The 18,878-nt window shown below is 41.9% G+C and overlaps 2 protein-coding genes across 3 annotated transcripts in view; both read right to left on the bottom strand.

Annotated features, from left to right (window-relative positions):
- Nucleotides 1-1,036: 1,036 nt before the first annotated feature.
- S1PR1 (sphingosine-1-phosphate receptor 1) lies at nucleotides 1,037-8,240 on the bottom strand. Of its 2 annotated transcripts, none has more exons than XM_066192350.1 (2): nucleotides 8,119-8,240; nucleotides 1,037-3,862 (listed from the first exon to the last, which is right to left on the bottom strand). In XM_066192350.1, exon 2 carries the CDS (start codon nucleotides 3,728-3,730, stop codon nucleotides 2,591-2,593), a length of 1,140 nt encoding a protein of 379 aa, XP_066048447.1. In that variant the 5' UTR covers nucleotides 3,731-3,862; nucleotides 8,119-8,240; the 3' UTR covers nucleotides 1,037-2,590. The 2 variants fall into 2 exon arrangements, with proteins under 2 accessions (XP_066048447.1, XP_066048446.1); XM_066192349.1 differs by lacking the exon at nucleotides 8,119-8,240 and adding an exon at nucleotides 5,092-5,221.
- Nucleotides 8,241-9,382: 1,142 nt separating this feature from the next.
- Nucleotides 9,383-18,878, bottom strand: part of LOC136294878 (uncharacterized oxidoreductase ZK1290.5-like) — a 38,987-nt gene continuing 29,491 nt past the window's right edge. Inside the window, exons 5-7 of the mRNA XM_066193069.1 lie at nucleotides 17,124-17,306; nucleotides 16,530-16,589; nucleotides 9,383-9,656 (exon numbers count right to left, since the gene is read on the bottom strand). Of these exons, the coding sequence (XP_066049166.1) occupies nucleotides 9,555-9,656; nucleotides 16,530-16,589; nucleotides 17,124-17,306 (345 nt within the window). The 3' untranslated portion in view covers nucleotides 9,383-9,554. The remainder of the gene's footprint in view (nucleotides 9,657-16,529; nucleotides 16,590-17,123; nucleotides 17,307-18,878) is intronic.

An 18,878-nucleotide genomic window follows, 5' to 3' on the forward strand; every position in this document is an offset into this window, starting at 1 on the left:
TTGCCTTTATTTACTCACTGGTAGCACAAGGGTTTGACTTGGACTTCCATGGTTTATCCATTTTTGGGGCTCTGCACAGAAGTGACTTTATCCCTGGGACAAAGCAGTGCTTTCCCTCATGACTGTCAGCACCCAGGGTAAACCATCCCTGTTCAAACGAAGGCCTGAGCCAAGAGACATTTTATCTTGTGCACAAATACAGATTTGACACTTTTTCCAGCCCTGCTCAGGTCAGTAATTAAAAAGCTAGGAAGTGAGCACACATGAAATCATTCCTTCCATAGAGGCAGACAGATGGGGAGAAATTCCAGCCTGTTTCCACTCTTTTGTCTTCAGGGCATTTTTGGAATTTCCTTCAGGAAGTGAGGTTATGACCCAGAGCCTTCCTCGGTGAGTAGGCTCTCGTTTCCCACAGTAAACCCTGCACAGCGATGACATACAGTACGAGAAGGTGAGGTTTATCTTCACTCTCCAACTGCATCCTGTATGAGCTCCATGGAACTTAAAAGCAATTCTGAGAGGGAAAGGAAATGGAAGTCAAACCTTTGGAAGCAGTAATGCAGTATCCGCTCAACTACACTGCCACAGTCTTCGCTGGCAGACCCAATGGAGCGCCAGCACTGGCGCAGCTGAGGCCATCATTCTGTGTTTCATAAACTTCCTTGACGTTTGCAATAAGCTAAGAATTGAACTTACGAATTGTATTGGTGAAACAAGTGAATTACTTTACTTTTCTGCTCTAGGCAGTCATGGTAAAACTGGTTTTCCTTCTGTTTGTACTTCATTGGCTGTCGGAGGATTGCTCTTGCAGAGATCCTTCTAGTGGCATTTCAACCATACAGCACATGCTGACAAAGAAAGTTTATAGTTCAAAATTAATTTTGTATTTTATAGGATCCTGTGACATTACACGTTATGTCCCCACAGAATGGACTTAATCCCAGCATGTACTAAAATGAAGGAATTCTTTCACTGATTTCTGTGGAAACCACATCTGGCATGAAACCACCATAATAGTACAAAACTGCCATTAATCTGGTAGTAGAAGCATTTAAAAAATCAGTTTATTAATGTTTAGAAGTCAATAAAGCTATGTGCAAATTGAACAATAAAAGTCAGAAACATTTTAAATACTATTTTTTAAACCAGAAAAAAAAAAAACAACAAACCAACCCAACAATTTAATTGCACTGGAAATTTTACTACAAAGGCAATGCATTTTCTTTACAAAATACCAGTCCTAGGAGTTGCTGATGACTGTAGATAAGTCAACTGCTCTCAGCTATCCCAGATATACCACATTTGTTATAGTAATACTCTAGGCGCATGAAGACTCCCGTATCTTATTTACATTGTACACATTCAACCCCATTAGCACAGGTTAGAAAAATAGAGAAGTAAAAATGATGCTGTAAAACAAATACATTCAATTTAACAACAGGTACTTCTTCCATGATAAAATACAGACATCTTTGCTGAAATTATAAACATTAATAAAATGTGCCAAAATGTATTGCATTTTGTTATGGAAGTGCATTTATCTATAGTCATTTCACTTCAACTTTCTTCTTATTTTTTCTGAAACCCGACGTACTCTTTTCTGATTTTCCAACTGATCCTTACTTTTGGAAAGACTGTGAACCTGACACTGAAATACCCCTTCAGTTTTTAGCTCTTCTTACTTAGGCAAAAATCCCACTGTTGTCAATAGTAGTTTTTACTATTTTCTAGACTTTCAAGTCATCTTGAAGAGAAATGTTTAGTTCTTCCTTGCATTTTGCATGATAATGCAGTTTATTTAATGCTATAAAATAAAAAGGCAATCAAAATATGGGGCCAAATGCCGTTCTGAGCTACTTCATTAAATCTGATGCAGCCAATGGAATTGTACAGGCGAAAGTAACTGCAGAATCTAGCTCACGGTCTTCAAATGTAATACAGACTGACAGCAAAAATTCACAGCTATGATCTTGCTAAGTAGAACCCCAAGAGCTTTGGACTCTGCAAATAAAACCTTATGACTTAACTAAAAGCTCTGCAAAATTATGCCAATTATGGTTGTATGTGGTCTAAATTATATTTGTGTGATCTCTTTCCATGTTATGTGCTAAACAAACACATTTCTTACCAATGATACCAGAGCCACCACTAAATTCAATACAGAAGGATCTTTGTGTCAGTGGTTTGCTGTGAAGAGAAAAAACTTCACATTCTTCTCACAGAGGAAAAAAAAAAAAAAAGATTCATTCTCCCTTTCCCTCCTCCCCCTCTCTCTTTCTCTCACACACACCAGGCATCATTTCACCAAGGCATCAGTCTTTTCAGAGTTACTAAGGAGATTTCAGGATATGAATGCGCCTGACAATCCTGAGCTGCTTCAGCGCAAAGACAAAACATGCTCCAGGGAAAAAGATTTTCAAGCCAGAACAGTCTGTCCCATTTCTTGAACTCCAGCCTCGCAAGTGCACCGTTTGCCCCATTAGAACTAATGCTACTTGCTCACTCAGCCCAATGCTGCAGCTGTGAGCAGGAGGCGTCCCAGCTCCCTGATTTCAGAGGAAGACTCTGAAATATACCCCCATGGTTACTCCTAAGAAGATGAGGTAACATTGCCCGAAGACATGATGGTTTCAGGATGGTCACCATCCTCCTTCTGTGGGTGTGAGGAGTTGTCAGACTTACTCCGGCTGAACTCCATGCCCCCAATGATTGGCCGTTTGAATTTGGTCCCAGAATCTGCTGGGGGACATTTGCAGCAGCACAAAATCTTGATGAAAGCCCTCCGCATCTCTTTGTTTGTCAAGGTGTAGATGATAGGGTTCGTGGCTGAATTGAGCACGGCCAGTACTAAGAAATACTCTGCTTTATAGAGGATGGGGCAGGCCTTCACTTTGCACCCCACATCCAGTAAAAGCAGGATGAACAGAGGAGCCCAGCAAGCAATGAAGACACTCAGGACTATGATCACCGTCTTGAGCAAGGCTAGTGACTTTTCTGAGCTCCTAGTAGCTTTGGTAATGTTTTTCCGAAATGTCAGCCTGCGGCTCCTAGTCCTCACCATGGAGTAGATCCTGCAGTAGAGGACCACAATAGATAACAAAAGGCCAGTGAAAACAGTTGTGCAAAAGAGAATATAGTGCTTGTGGTAGAGAGGCAGCACGGTGGAGCAGTTGGACAGGAGGTTCTTGCAGTTCCAGCCCATGATCGGGAGCCCCCCAAGGATCGCAGAGATGACCCAGCATGCACTGATCAGCAAGAAGGAGCGGAAGCTGTTGCTGCCATTGTGGAGTTTCATCTTCAGCATGGTGATGTATCTCTCGATGGCAATGGCCAACAAGCTGAACACAGAAGCTGACAAGGCAACAAACATGGTGCCTTCTCTTACAAACCACTGGTTGGGGGTCAGGCTGTAGGTTTTGTGTCCAGATAGCAGGAGGTTGGCAGTATAAGCCACACCAGCCAGCAAGTCTGAAAGAGCCAAGTTCCCAATGAAATAGTACATGGGTCTGTGAAACTTCTTGGTTTTCCAGATGGTAAGCAAGACAAAAATGTTCTCTAAAATTATAAAGCAGCAAATGATGATAAAAACCACCGACGTCACTTTAATTCCAGTGTCCACACTCTCATTTAGCTTTCCCGTGTAATTATAATGCTCTTTGATGACATAGTTGACATCAGTGTTGGTGGGGTTGCTGGTGACCTTCTGCGGGGCAGTGGTGCCGGAGCTCATGGTGTCTGGCTGGGGACTGCTCCCCCAGCGGCCACCGGATGGTGACACCGACCGCAAACCCGGTGGCTGCCCCGCAGCTCCTTGGCCCGACAGCCTGCCCGGCTCTGCTGCACAGCCTCACAAACTGCAGCCCTGGGAACAAGAGGCACAAAACCCAGACTTAAAAGAAGGAAGACAAACAGTGTAGCAAATGCTAAAGGGTTTAAGTAATCTGCTGGTTTAACTGTGCATCAGAGGCATAAACGTATTCACACATGAATCAGTTTCATTCAGCTGGTAAAACACATTTAAAAGGTGGTTAGGCATATTCAATAGGTAAAGCTAATAAGACAAAAAAAGTTCTGTCACGCAGAACTGAACAAGTTGGAGTCAGCAAGGACTGCATTACTGGACTTCTTCCAACACAAAAGATCTCAATGCTCCCCAGCAGTAAGTTCTAGTCCTTTTTCTTCAGCGGAAAATACAACAGCAGAGATTTAAAAAGGGAATGGACTTGCTTGATTAGATTTAACTCCAAATGTATGAAAGTCTGCACAGAAATTACTTGACAGGAGACCCGTATTCTCCTCCATTAATAAAGTCTGAATACACTTTGGAAGGGGATAGTTACGCAATTTACAGATGCCATCTCAAACAGTGGTAAATTCACTGATGTAAATATAAACAAGAGATCATCTCAAAGCTGTAAACAGGTAAGGGGTGCCCTTAAGTGAGAACAAGTGAGAACATGCTTTACAAAACCCACAGCAGTAAAAAGTTTAGAAAAGCGAGAAAAATATGTTATTAAGGTAGAGAGCAAGCCCATTCCATGGGTCTGAAACAAAGAATGTCAAAAAAACCCTAGCATTTAAATAACTAGTATTGCAAGCTTTTGAAATGGGCATAATTAAGGTATACACGTATAGAGGAAACTCCCTTTACATATAAAGGTTTTGTAGTGGACATTTTAAAAGAATAAAATCCATAATATCTTGCAAGGAAAGAAAAACAGGCGGATTTGCTAAATTACAGCCTAAGCGGGGCAAAGCAAGAGGTGCAAGACCAGCGCATTCGGCTTCCTGCTCTATTCCCGGGCGCCAGTCCGCACCGCTCCTGTCCCGCACCGCTCCTGTCCCGCCCCGCTCGGAGCTCAGACTCGCGCCGCTCCTGCTCCGCTTCGGTCTCCAGCGCGCGTGGCTCCCGTTCCGCACCGCCTCCCCGGACCCGGCACGCAGCCGGGCAAGCCGGCGCCTAGGTAGCCTCCTCCCCAGGTAGCCTTCTTTTTTGTTTCGTGGCCCCGGGGGTCGCGCCGAGCGCGGCGATGGGATTTCAGGAGTCTCCGCGGTGCGGGGGGTGCACGGCCGCGGCTCCCCGGGTCTTACCTCGCTCAAGCGCGGCGCGGAGCCCAGACCGGCCCCGCACATCTTGCGTGCCCGCGAAGCAACTCCGGTGGGCGGGCTGGGGGGCTCAGTGGTTTTAATGTTCTGGAACTGCCGCCCCGTTTCCGACTCCGTCTCCTCCCCGCACGGACCAGGCCGGCCCAGTCGGGACACCCCCCGCCCGCCGCCCTGGCCCTGCCCCGCCCCGCCCCGCCCGCCGGGGCGTGGGCAGCCGCGGGCGCTGCCTTGCCGGCCCGGGACAGACCCCGCAGCGGGCGGCGCCGAAAGGCGTGAGGTGAAAACTCCCCCGCGGGACCCCCTCGCCCTGCCGGCCGGGGGACGCGGCTCCGGACGGGACGCCGCGGCCGGGCTCCAGCCGTCCCTGACCTGGGAGCCGCAGCCGGCGTTCCGGGGAAGGAGGTGCTGCAGGGCCCGGCAGGCTCCGAGCACGGCTCCTGCGCCTCGCGGGGTGCCGGGGCCAGCTGCCCGCACGCCCGTCTTTCTTGCCCCTCGAGTGGGCACGGAAAGGCTATGGCCAAAGGCAGCATCTCCTATGCTACCTCCGTTCTCCCTCTTAGAGGACAGCGTTTACGGAAACACCTGGAAGAAGCTCTTCCATTTTCTCACTACACCAAGGTGTGTTTTTGCCGTGGCAGGCCCGGTGTCTGCCTGCAGTGACTCACCAGCGGCTCCCCTCGGCGAGGCAGCGGCCCCATGGGGCGAGGATGGTGCCAGGCTGCGCTCTGCGGGGCAGAAGCCAGAACGGGCCCAGGGGGGAAAAACTCAGTTCCTGCCACCCCCAAACAGCACCAGGTGTTGGTGTTTCCACATGGGAAAACAACAACAACAACGCCGCTAAAAAGGAAAACAACAACCGCCCCCCCACCCGAAAAACTAAAAAAATCCCAAACTAATCTCTGCGTGTTCAGAGGATGCTGTAAAATACCTATGTTTGAAAGTATGAAGAAAAGTTTTTAAAGCATTATTTTAGAAACAAAACTGGCAGTGGCAACTACCTAACACTGTTACTGCTGTATTATATAAGAACAGACACAGAAGTGAGTTTAGGTTTTATAATTCCTTCTCCCTTCAAACTTTAAAAGAAAAGCCACCTTTGGTGTATGTGAAATGCCAGCTCTGGTGGTATTCCCCTGTTACACTTACTGCAGAAGTTTTCCTCTTCCTTGCTCTGCTCTTGTTAACTCCAAATTGAAATGTAAAAGGAGATCACAACAGGCCAAAGCTCAATATATTGAATCTTTCACTTTAAGGCATCGTGCCCATCAATTAGCAGTAGCAGTTTTATGGGGAAGCAGCTTTCCTCTGAAAGACAGTATGAGTATTTTACCCTCAGGAAGAGGGTCCCTCTTATTTATGCTAATAGTCACGCCTCAATTGCTCCACGCCTCTCGCAGAATGACTCAGATAAATTACACTGGCAAACAGACATTTACTCTTCCACCACAAAGCTAGAAACTTGAAAAGATATTTAGCCTCCTGAGAGCCTGGAGGAAAATACAGCCGTTAAGTCACAACTGTCAGAAAAGGCACACGAGATAAATCATGCTTGAGGCTGACATATGTATCCCCTGCAACTGCCTGACATACCCCAGATATTTTTAGCTTTCCCCCTTATTTATCTAATATATAGAAAATACTAAATAAAAGTGCATTCACTAGGCATTTTCCTCTAGGAAATTCTCACATAATTTTAGGTAAGAAGAGCATATTAAAGGAACATGCTTTAATTAACAGATAGAATGACTCAGGGTTTCATTAGTCAGATGTGCAGGCTTTCATGTTCAGGTTATTGGTTACCAACTGAGAGCATACCAGCTCAGAGATGTGACATCCAACAAATTAATTGTCAGAGGCTGTGTAAAATCACAGGACCATAGAATGGTTTGGGTTGGAACGGACCTTAAAGATCCCCCAGTTCCTACTGCACTGCCACGGGCAGGGGCACCTTCCACTAGGGCCAGGATGCTCAAAGCCCCATCCAACCTAGACTTGAGCACTTCTGGGGATGGGCACATCCACCCTTTCTTTGGTCAACCTGTTCCAGGGCCTCACCCCCCTCACAGCAAAGAAATTCTTACCAATATCTAAACTATGCCCACTCTCTTTCAGTTGGAAGCCATTCTCTTGTCCTGACACTACATGCTCCTGTAAAAAGTCCCCCTCCAGCTTCCCTGTAAGGCCCCCTTCATATACTTAAGTGTCACAATAAGGCAATCCCAGAGCCTTCTCTTCTCCACACTGAACAAACTCAACCCTCTCAGCCTTTCCTCATAGGAGGTGCTCCAGCCCTGTGACCATTATTTGCATCTTTCCTCTGGACCTGCTCTGACCATGTTTGGTCCACGTCTTTCCTCTGCTGAGAGCCCAGAGCTGGACACAGCACTGCAGGTGGGGTCTCACCAGAGCAGAGCAGAGAGGCAGAATCCTCTCCCTTGACCTGCTGGCCACACTGTTTATGGTGCAGCCCAGAGTACAACTGGCTTTCTGAGCTGCAAGCTCACATGGCAGGGTCATGTCCAGCCTCTCACCCACCAGCACCCCCAAGTCCTTCGTCTCTGCCTCTCTCAGCCTATAGTGATACAAGAAGTTGCCTCAACCCAGGTGCAGCACTGTGCAATTTCAGTTCCACTCCAAAAGGTGGGTATTTGTACCACAAAAAGCATCATTAAACTTAGACAACCACACACATTTACAGCCTTCTTGACATCTTGGCAGTGAGGAAACTGAAATATGGCTTCACTCTTCACAGGCAAATGGAGCCACATCAGCTAGATTTGCACTGAAGGCTGTCCAAACCCTCAGAGAAGATAGGTTAACGTGGCTGAACTGCACAGGTTCTAACCTGCTTACAAGGGCTGAAAAACAAACACAGGACTCAGGTTGATCCAGCCAACTCTACCAAAACTGTAGTTGCTGGTAAGCGTTTAGCAAGGGGGTTTTCACCAGGGTTACACTCCAGCCTCACCCAAAAAACAAGCCACCAACAGAATGAGAACTCTTTCTCAGTACCTCTCCAACTGCCTGGTCCAGTGATAAGGAAGCTTGCACCTCTACTACAGCAATCCAGTGTATATATAGCTCCTTTGAGAACTCGACTCTGGAACTGCCTATGGTCAGAATAAGGAGAAAGAACAACACAATGTTATTAATGCATTTCAGAAATAACCAGAATGCAGGTCTCAGTCAAATGCCAGCAGGAAGGCTGCACACATCAGGACACCAAACTGATACATAACAAATGCCTCACCTGTTTAAACTGGTTAAAAAAAGTTCTGCAATATGTCTACTCGCACGAAGAGGCAGATGCATTTTTCACAGGGATCCTGAGTATGTATATGCTCTTAGGTAGTTTTCAGGATGAGCAGAAACTCATGTTTTAGGGAATGTCATGAACAACAACAAAATAATACTGACAGTGTGTGACAGCCAAAGTTCTTGTGGAACTTCCAGTGAGAGCTTAGTGTGGTGGGGATTGCAGAAACCTGGCTAGTCACAGAGCAATTTCCTTGCAGGAAAATGCTTTGATCTTGTCAGAAAAGAAGCTGTAAGCTGGGGTCCACCCAATGCCTGCATATCAAAAGACTGGTGGCCTCTGACACCACCAGACAGAACTCTCCCAGTGCAGCTGGACAACTCACAATTGCATCAGAGGAGTGTCTGAACACTATCCATCTTGAAAAGATAGTGACAATCCCTGCAAGAGAGATTAGCAAAGGATTTTTCTCCAACACGTCATTCTTCTGCATTTTCAAAAGTCTTTGTCCATATCAGCAAAAACTACTTTTATCATTCTGATGCAACTTAGGTCACAAAGGGAGCCATTCCTTCTCTGAAGTGCTGGGTCATGATAGGAGATCTGTGAAACAGTACCAGAGTACAGGTTTGGTCACCAAGAAAATATCAAGAATGGCCTGCAGAATCCCCCATAATTCTCATGATTAGCAGAAATATAAAAGTTGGATTCATTACTCTGCTGCAATCCCTGAGCAAACATTCCATATTTTGAATAATTTGTCAAGATTTACATGTGTTGTAGCATGCTCTTACGTGCCTACAAGTAATTGATACTTTTCAAAATCTGTAAGGGAAAAATACACCAAACTAATTTGTTCAGATGGGTTCAAATGACACCTTAAATGAAGTGCATGCAGGCAGAAGAAAATTATAATATTGTGGGATAACTCAACCCATACTGGAAGACTGTACTAGAAAGTTCCAAGAGAGCAGAGAAGATGCTGGAAGCATTTCTGTATCTGTAAGAAAGCTACAAAGATTAAATTAAACTATTTTATTAGTTTTTTGACATAAGAGTAAATACAAACCATTTACATTGAGTCTTGAGTATACCAAGTACCTAAGAGAACAATTCAGATTTATTGTTCAGTTGAAATTAATTAATGTTTCAGTTACATCACTTTTCCAGTTTAGAACAATCTGGTTTTAAATTATTCTTTCCACAGGGAATAGGTTAGATGAATTAATTTTCTGTTGATATTCACAGTGTTCAAAAATTCCATGTCTTCTTTCCTCAGATTAGAATCAAAAACCTGGTTTGGAGAATAAAAAAAAAAAAAAAAGTCACGAGAACATTGCAAAGACTAAAGCACACATAGTTTTTCAGTATTAGTATTCTATAACTTAGATGGTCTGGTTTTAAGTTCTTGATATTGATAAATAATATTAATTAGAGGGCCTCTTTTGTATTAAAAAGCAATTTTTAAAAGTTTACTATATTCATTTTTGTGAGAATCTGGACTTGATTTTTAGCTCACTAAGCTGGATATATTATTAGGAAAAGCCCAAGTCTGAAGAGAAAGAATTTAAGTAGTTGAGAATGTGACACGCAATGGTTTGGATGGATGTCGTTGTACGGATGGATATCATTGTACCCAAAATTGTAACACACTTTAATATATGGAGCAATCATTAACAGGGTAATAAAACTGCTAATATACTCTTGAACTTCCTACTAGTAATTCAGCTACAGAACGTTCGTCCAAGGGCACTGGCTGCCCCAACCACTATCAGGATCAGACACATTGCTCTTTGGGCACAGGAGAGAGATCTGCTACAATCCCTCTGTGCAGTCTCCTTTGAGCAGCACATCCCACAACCCTGGCCACACCTCCGGTGCCTTACAGAGGGATACACCTCACAACACTGGGAAGCACAGTGCAGATACTCAGCATTTTCTGTAAAGTGTGTAGGTATCCTACTGGAGGCTGCAAAAAGTTTAAAAAACTAGGTACAGAAAAGGTCTCCCAACACAGCAACACAAAAAATTATCAGGAGGTTGGCTTATCTGTTATTTTTACACAATGCACAATAGGGAGAGGTGAGCTTCAAAGCTTTGGGAAGGGTATGGCAATGTGGAAGGAGTTAACTGCCTTGGATTCAATCAGTAGCAGCAAGAGCTGCACCACCTTTACCCCCATTTTCAAAAGCATGGGTTAACCACAGAGGTGTGAATATTATGCAGGCGTCTTGGCCTAGTAGATTTGTGAACTTACCAGTATTACAGTTTATTTTCTACACATGCGACTCAGAAAATAATGCCTTGGAAGTCATGTTGGGGGGACAGGTGTGATAGAAACCCTTCTGCAGCCTGATAAAAAAAAAATTCTGAATACTCACTTTAAAAACCCATTTCCATTATTTTCCAACGAAACATTTTTAGGTGCCTTTATCTCCAGTAATGTAAGAGATGAAAACCAGAAAGAAACAAGAAAATTAGGAAAGGGAGCTACTCAGAGTCAGGCAGGAAGCTACTTGGCTGCACAGAAAATGGCCTCACCCTTTCCATTGACTTCTAGTTTACATTTTTCTTTTCCTTATTTGTTTCAAGAGTTTCCTTCCATTAGGAGTCACATAGCTCCTGGAATGGCAGCTGACTGCATTTAGGTAGATAGCACTGATAAATGGCATCTTGTTTCAAGTAATGGTTCATCTCAACTGAAAAGGAGTGTCCCAATCAGTCCCACCATAAATGACATAATGACAGGGAAGAAAAAGTCCCTTCAGTTTTCTGGTGTATTCCCTGATCCTACTGGCAAGTTGATGGGTTACACAGATGAAATGGATGCACAGGTGTATCTTTAAAAGGGTCACTGTAGAAAGGTGAACAAATTTTCTCTTTAGGGGAAGTTTGTTTTACAGAAATAAGAACAAGAGGAAGAATTTCAACCCTGGGGAAGAATATGCATATAATTCCAAGAATTCACTTGAGGGTTAAATTCTGAGTTTAAAACAAAGCAAAACCTTAAAAAAATAAGCACCTCTAGGCTAACTGACCAAAGAAGAAATAAAAAAAACAGAAATACTTTCTGGCTTTGTATGTCCAGCACTTCTATACCCTTCTGGTCTTCTGCGTACTGGGTCTCTTACCATAAATCACTCCTCCCTCCTACTCCTAAATATCATTAGTGTTCACTTGCCAATTTCTTATTAGTTGTCTTATTTCTCTGATCAATGTTGGGAGTACTTTAGAATGGTTCATTTAGATGAGGTGATGTGGGACTTATTCTTCAGCAGCCTTTGCTTAAGAAGAAAATTATTACTGCCAGAGTAATGCCGAGAGGAGCATAAAATATGAATCCACCGATTCTGTGTTTCCTTCTGCAACCTCACCAAAAGTAAAAGAGGAATTGCTCAATGATTCTAAATTAACAAACATGTTATAAAACTACTGAATACCACAGTCAAAGGAAGAGGCTCCAGTGATCTATCCCAAGGCCACAGGAGATAACAGGGCTTCAGTCTCTTGGGCAATTATAGTTCTAGCAGAAAACAACGGCTATTAATGAGGCACAATGTGCAAAACTCACACCTGGGAGAAAGATAGCTTGGGTCAGCTGAGTCCCAGCACTTAAAATCCTGCATCATCTCAAATTACACCTCACTTAGTAGATAGCTAAAATTAAACTCTTCTGTAGTTCTAAAGGCACTAATTGGCAGCAATGGAAATGCTAGGAAAGATTACAAAATAATAATTAAAAAAAAACCCCAACATAGAAAGAAGTCCTGAACCAACAACAATTGGCCCTGAATGTAATTAGAAAAGTATCAGATTAAAACTGTAACTTGGCACAGCTGCTCCTTAAGAAGAATGCCTTTTTAGTAATACTATTCCTCTCATTACTCACTGAAATGCTTAGACACCATGATCTGGACTGAGAAAACGGTGGCTTGCCTTCCTCGCAAACGCAGGTGCAGACACCAAAAACATTGTAAAATCTCTTTGACAGAAGGAACACTGAAATACATTAATGAATTCAAAGCCATTCTCACAGTAGCCTGAGGTCACCTATGTGGGGCATTAGCAAGAAAATCTGGTTTAATTCCAATTAGCTCAGAACAGGGAGGTGATCAGTCAGAATCAAGTGCAAAACCCCAGAAGTGTTCTAACGAGCATGGAGCTTTAGCCACGTAGCTAGTCCTAACTGACCCTGTTCTGGTAATACTGGAGCTAGAATTTGCTAACCTCCATAAAGATTTGGTTCCTTTGACACATCATTTATGTCGGAAGCCGTATGTTGATATGATGTCTGTTTCTTTAGAGAGAACTAGAGGTGAAACTCCAACTTGTGTTTTGTAAATTCTTAGAAAGTTATCACTGCCAAAAGCAGTATTTAGGGAATATCAGGCACATGACTCACTTCTAGTCCTGTTCTTAGACACCTGGAGTGGCATTCCCAGGTACTGGAGGTGCCCAGACTGCAGGCCATGCTTGAAACTAGAAAATAACCTTGCTCTGGAGATTGTGGATATTTCTCAGAACACCACACTGTGCAGGTATTAGTGAACAGCATTTCATACAGTATCTTGTTTTTCATAGAAATTATTCTAGAGGCAAATCTAGACAAGTTTTTGTGGACAAGTTTACCAGAAAAAAACTAGACAATAATTCTGAGTAGCTGTTATCCAAAAGGCAAATTCGTCTGGGTTTTAGCCAAGCTGTATAGAAGCTCCACACTTTGAGGACAAACAATGCAGGCTAGAATATGTGACTGCTGTAAGCCACTTCTTGATAAAAAGCTAAGAAGCTTTGTTTCACAATATGACTAAAGCAGAACAGCACTGGGAAAACTGCCTCAGGAAGTGCACACACAATATAAATCATAATCAGATTTTCCATACCTTTCTAGACACAGGAACTCCTAAAATATCAAACCAATGCAACTACAAGCTGAATGCTAAGCCAATAGATTCTGCAGGCATATTTCTCAAAACAGTTCTGTGTGCTACATATATCCATATTCATCTCTCTATAGAGATACCTATATTGTAAGAAAATCTGAGGAACAGTGTAGTCTCTTAATGGGATTTCCTGAACAACCCCAAAATGAAAGTTAAAGTAATTCTCACAGAAAGCTGCAAAAAGCTCATCCCAATTTCCAGTAAGTAATAACAAAGATGTCTTTTTGGCTCTTGGAGCTTGCTGCTCACCTCCCGGCCCTGCAAATAATTTATTTTTACCTGGACTTGTCTGGAAAGATTTCTACTTTGGTTTATCTACAGGCTAGTAACTAATATGCATAGAACTCTCTGAGTCAATGCCATAGTAATGCTGTGATTTGCATAAAATGCTGTAGTGATATAGTGATATGCATAAAACTTCTTTGGTGATGCTCAGATATTGTGTATTACAATGAGATTATATTTTTGATGGAGATTTACAGTATATTGTACAACATAAATACTGTTATAATTATGGCATTAACATTTTTTTTTCATGCAGCTTTTGCTTCTTCCTGTATTGTATGTCTCTAACGAAGTACTTGAAAAATTATTTCATACCCAACACGTATATTGCACACTAGCAGGTAGCACTTTTGCCCTACATTTTTCAAGGAGTATCTCCTCATTTGAATTAAACAGCCTGATGCAGGGTCTGAGGTATAAACAGGAATCTTTGTATGGACTTCTGTGAACTGAGGAGCAGCATTTGAGATGGAAATAAAAAATCTCTTTGAGGGTTGTACAATAGTGCTACCCTCAAAAATATCTTTTGTCTGTTGCCAATGTTAAGGATATCAAATCAGTGATCATTATTAACAGACATCACTATCTTGATTAGATTCTTACTATAACCTTCTCTGAATTGAAATTACATGGTGTGACTCACTAACCCCCAAGAAAGCAAAAAACCCTCAAACCTTGATTCACACAATAAAACTTGGATCCCAGGAAACATGTCTCCCATCATGCATTCCATTTAGAATTTCAACATCATCTTCTGCTATTGTAAAATCAAACACCTGTGGGAATGCATATACAGTTAACATCATGAACACAGAGAGAATCAACAACCTGATATATATTCTAGTCTTTAACTGACAAAGATTCATTTAAATTTTATATATTTTTATATATTTTTCCTTCTGAATATTCTTATATTTTGTCACACAAAAATACTCCGTCATGCTGACAGGCTCCATTGGGTCTTTTGCTCCCTTAGTGACTCATTTTTATTTGCAGACTGTTAAGATGGTTTTGTAGCACTCTGGCCTCAGGCAAGGATCCAAGACAAGGGTAGTATCAAAGAGATTCTGACAGCACTCTATTGTCACTGCCAGAGGCAGGTGTAGGAATACCCTGGAAGAATGAGTTCAGTATTTCACTTACATCCCAATGTTCAGTTTAGAGTGTTACAGTTCTATTTCTCAGTACTTTAGACAAAGAGAATTTTCAGAAGGTATCAGGACATTCACAAAGCTAACAAGCCAAAGACTGTGTCTGTCTTTTCTATGACCCTACTTTGACAAAACTCTCACAAATCAGCTAAATACAGAAACAGTACTACAGTCCCTCAGTACTAACTCAAACTTGAAAGCAATCACCTGTCTTCAAACACAGGTTCTTGCAGCCACTACCTTCTCCTGTGGCCACATCTGCAATGTGAATGATGGTGTCAGTGCTTTCTTAGTGGGTGTCCTATTGAGACATTATCATCAGGAAGCTGCTTCTGTTCTCCTTGTCAGAGCTCCTCTGTGTTCAGTAAAAAGATTCTGTGGAGTCTGAACAGTAGCCAAATGAGCTCCTCCCATCTTGCATTATCCAGCAACCACTCTTCTGGAATGATCCCTGTAGTCAAATCTCAGTGCTCTCTCAAGCCTTTTAAGCTTAAACCAGGGACCAGACAGAGAACTAAAAACCCTGTGTATTTTATACTGAGGCTTTAATGAGGACCAACTTGACCAGAAGTGGTAGAGACTCAGGCCAACACAGAAACATGATGGAAAGAAAAAGAAGGGAGATGTGATAAACAACACTCAGTGACTGTGCCAGTTCCTTCCTCTCTCAATCTTAAGTGTTTTAAGTTTGGATGTAACACATTCCCTCAGTTGTGCAAAATGAATTGGTGGTGCCATAGAGTAAACCCTGTAAAAAGTGGAAGTAATCTGGATTTAAAATATTATTGGGGAAAATAAAAGTATAAGGAAGGATTTTTGAACTGCTTTTTCTTCTCTGATCTGGTTCCCAATACAGTACCACAAGCAGCTGTGCTTGTACCACAGAAGGCAGTGTGTATGTCAGAATAAACAGTCAAGGCAGGAGCTGTATAAACTGGCACCAGCAGAAATACTCATTACATGTATATTGATTCACACCTCCACACATGCACACACTGAAGGATAAAAATAGCAGACAGAAGTTTCATGTCCTCTTGCAAAGTTTCTTCCAGATTTGCCATAGCAGTTCATACCCCTATGATATTTTTGGAAATAAGCTGTGGTTTTGCCTACCCTAAAGAAAGAACACTTTCAGATTAGAGAAATGGAGAGAAAAAGCAAGTAATGAATTAAAACTATTTGATATGAAAAGGAAATTTAAAAAAGGTACAGGGGAGGAATCATGCTGCTAATTCTCATTCATTCCCACTTTTCTTTGTCCAGCCCCTTCATGCTGGAAGCTTTTCTGCACATTGAGTAGAATGAGAAGGTAGGGGAAGAGTCAGCTCTTGCAGGACTGTGATTTCCTTGGAAGGTCTTTATGTTGGAGTTATCCCCAAGTGAGTTTTAAAGTTTTCATAAACTGTTATGCATAGCATCCAAACTCCTTCTATTTGCCCCATGTGCCTATCACAAAAAGAATGTAACCATAATCACATCCGGATGTTCCACAACCAGAAAAATAATAAATAGAACTATTATTTACAAAAATCAACTACAAAAGGTCTTCTATAGGTTTTTATTTATACGCAGTGATTAGTTCTTCAGATTTTTTCTGATATTTGTGAGTTACAGTTTTTTCCCACATTGTGGTCATTTCATGGTACCATCATTTGCCGATTTTGACTGAGTTACCCCAGTATAAATCTGGGAAGGAAAATGGGAAGGCAAACCAAAAAATTAAAACTTAGTTTATCTTAACCTCTTACTTGGATCTTAGTCAGACTTGAGTGCATGATCAAATCTTACCTTGCAGTTTTCCTCTATCCGTTCTGCCTTCGTTGACTTTGGAATAGTGACAATCCCATTCTGAAAAGAATTATGTCTCTCATCAGTAAAATCTGCAGATTTTAAGAAAATTATCTCTCTTCTAACCATTACAAGAAATTCCTTGCACCTTCTGAGGTTTTAATTTCATTTTCTGGGGGACACTGACGTTTCTCTGTGCCATTTGCAACTGGAGTTATATACACTGTGTTTATTTCCGACATGTTATATGGTGTATATCAACTCAATACATTATTTCACTGCTTAGTGCTTTGTATTGAATGACATAAATGGAATGATGAGGGATACTGCTTATAACATTTACTTTGGAAACATCTCTTATTGGTGGCTTTTGTTCTCTACGACCAGATTACTTAAAATGATTAATATGTGAAATACTGACATGATTTGTTTACTACATTCTAAACTTCCAGTACAGCCATCAGTTCGCACAGTCTCAACAGAGTGAAAGCAGAAACACCTTCTGCATAAATTCTGGTTTGATGCACAAATCCCAAACTATTTGCATGTTTTTCCTGAGAAAGGAAACACATTTTTATTAGTTCCCTCCATTACCTGTATGCTCCAGCGTATGCAAATCTGTGCTGGAGTTCTGCCATATTTCTTTGCCAGCTCAATGACTGTAGGATGAGTGAGCGCTTCACCTTTGGCTAAAGGACAGTAGCCTTCAAAAACAATATCTCTGCTCCTACAATAATCAACCAGCTCCTGAGGTCTTTGGAAAGGGTGGTATTCAACCTTAGATAAATAGAAATATACCTTTAGTAAAAGCCCCGAGCGACAGGTAGATTGCTTTGCTATTTCGTAGAAAACATCAATAAAAATGAAAATAATTTTTCTCTTGGTTTAAGGATAGAACATGGGTGAAGTCATTGCTTCTGGGAAGTAGATGTAAGGTATTAGTTTTAGAAGATACATGAAGGGTATTAATCATGTATTTTACCAGTAACTGGCACAAAAGTATTTTATGCTTCCCTCAGAAAAAGGTGCAGTTGCCTGCCTGACCTGCAGCTGGACTTTCACTATTGCTCTCTTTTTAAGAAATATATACAAATGCACAGTGGAAGTCAGTATCAGGTCATTTTTATTGGTGCTTTGAGACTACTTTCTCTTCCCCAAATTTATGTCCTTTCCCGTTTCTTTACTAATGTTTCTTTCTAATGATCTTTGAATTGCCCAAGTGAGGGGAGGGGGCTGAGCAGGGGCTGGATTTGCAAGTGACCAACCAGAACCATTTGCTTAGAGTGAGGACCTGACCTTGGAAGCAAAGCCTGTTGGCAAGGATTGCACATGGCAAATCCTGTATTCTTTGTGTGGCGTCACCATCAGCTTGTGCAGGGAAGCAATCATGCTGTGAAATGACCTGTGACGAAGACCCTTTCTAGGAAGGAAGATCACAAATTGTCAAGAACCAGTTAAAAGAGGAAAAGTAAAAAGCTAAAAAGACACAGATGTTGGGAGCAAAAGGAAAAAGAAGTTATTGGACAGTAATGATCTCAGAGGAGAAACATATTCTGGTATGTAGCTAAAGCCAGAAAAGAAACTCTATGTTCCTTAGTAAGTTATTTAAATAAGTATTTCACAGCATATTCATTGTAAGAAGCATACATTACTCTGCATTTAGATGAAAGTGGGTAGTGTTTTCTTACACAAAATCATGTGATGTATTTTTGTGACTGGTCATCAGCACTGTTCCAGGGATTGAACTCTTAACGCATTTTGAAGAAAAATACTCTTCTGAGCAATTACCTCAATACATGGAATCTGGAAAATTTCTCCTGCCTCAAAGAGGACAAATGAACATTTCCTGTTTCTCATCTTTAGTACATGTTGTCTTTTCAGACAACAATAGTCAGGAACAATAGGCTGGCAGTCATTCAACATGAGCTAAGAAAAAACTGTGCCCCTGGAAGGCTGGGCTGAGTCAGCCTAAAGCTGCTATGATCTAAATTACTAGGTGGACTAGGGAACAAGGTTCAAGCAGCAGACATCCATGTCTTCAACCTTTGATGTTTCTTGACCTTTGAGTACCCTTTGTATTTCATGTTTATACGTGTAAGAGCATTGCTTAGGTCATACAGTTATTTACTTGTTTGCACCTGAGCTGGATATGAAATATCCTCATTGTATCTACCCAAAACTACGAGAGGAGAAACGAAAGAGCAAGGAGGGTGTATTACTGGATTATTACAAGAGTGGTAACAAATTTCAGCAAATGTTCTTTACAGTAAGTATAGCAAATAACCTAGCTCAGAAAATATTAAATAAAGAGTGATGTATTTAGGATCAAATGCTGAAACATCTGCAGTG

This window comes from Chamaea fasciata, unplaced genomic scaffold (genome assembly GCF_029207755.1).
Source record: "Chamaea fasciata isolate MVZ Bird 193981 ecotype frontalis unplaced genomic scaffold, bChaFas1.0.hap1 SCAF_10, whole genome shotgun sequence".
Classification (NCBI taxonomy): Eukaryota; Metazoa; Chordata; class Aves; order Passeriformes; family Sylviidae; genus Chamaea; species Chamaea fasciata.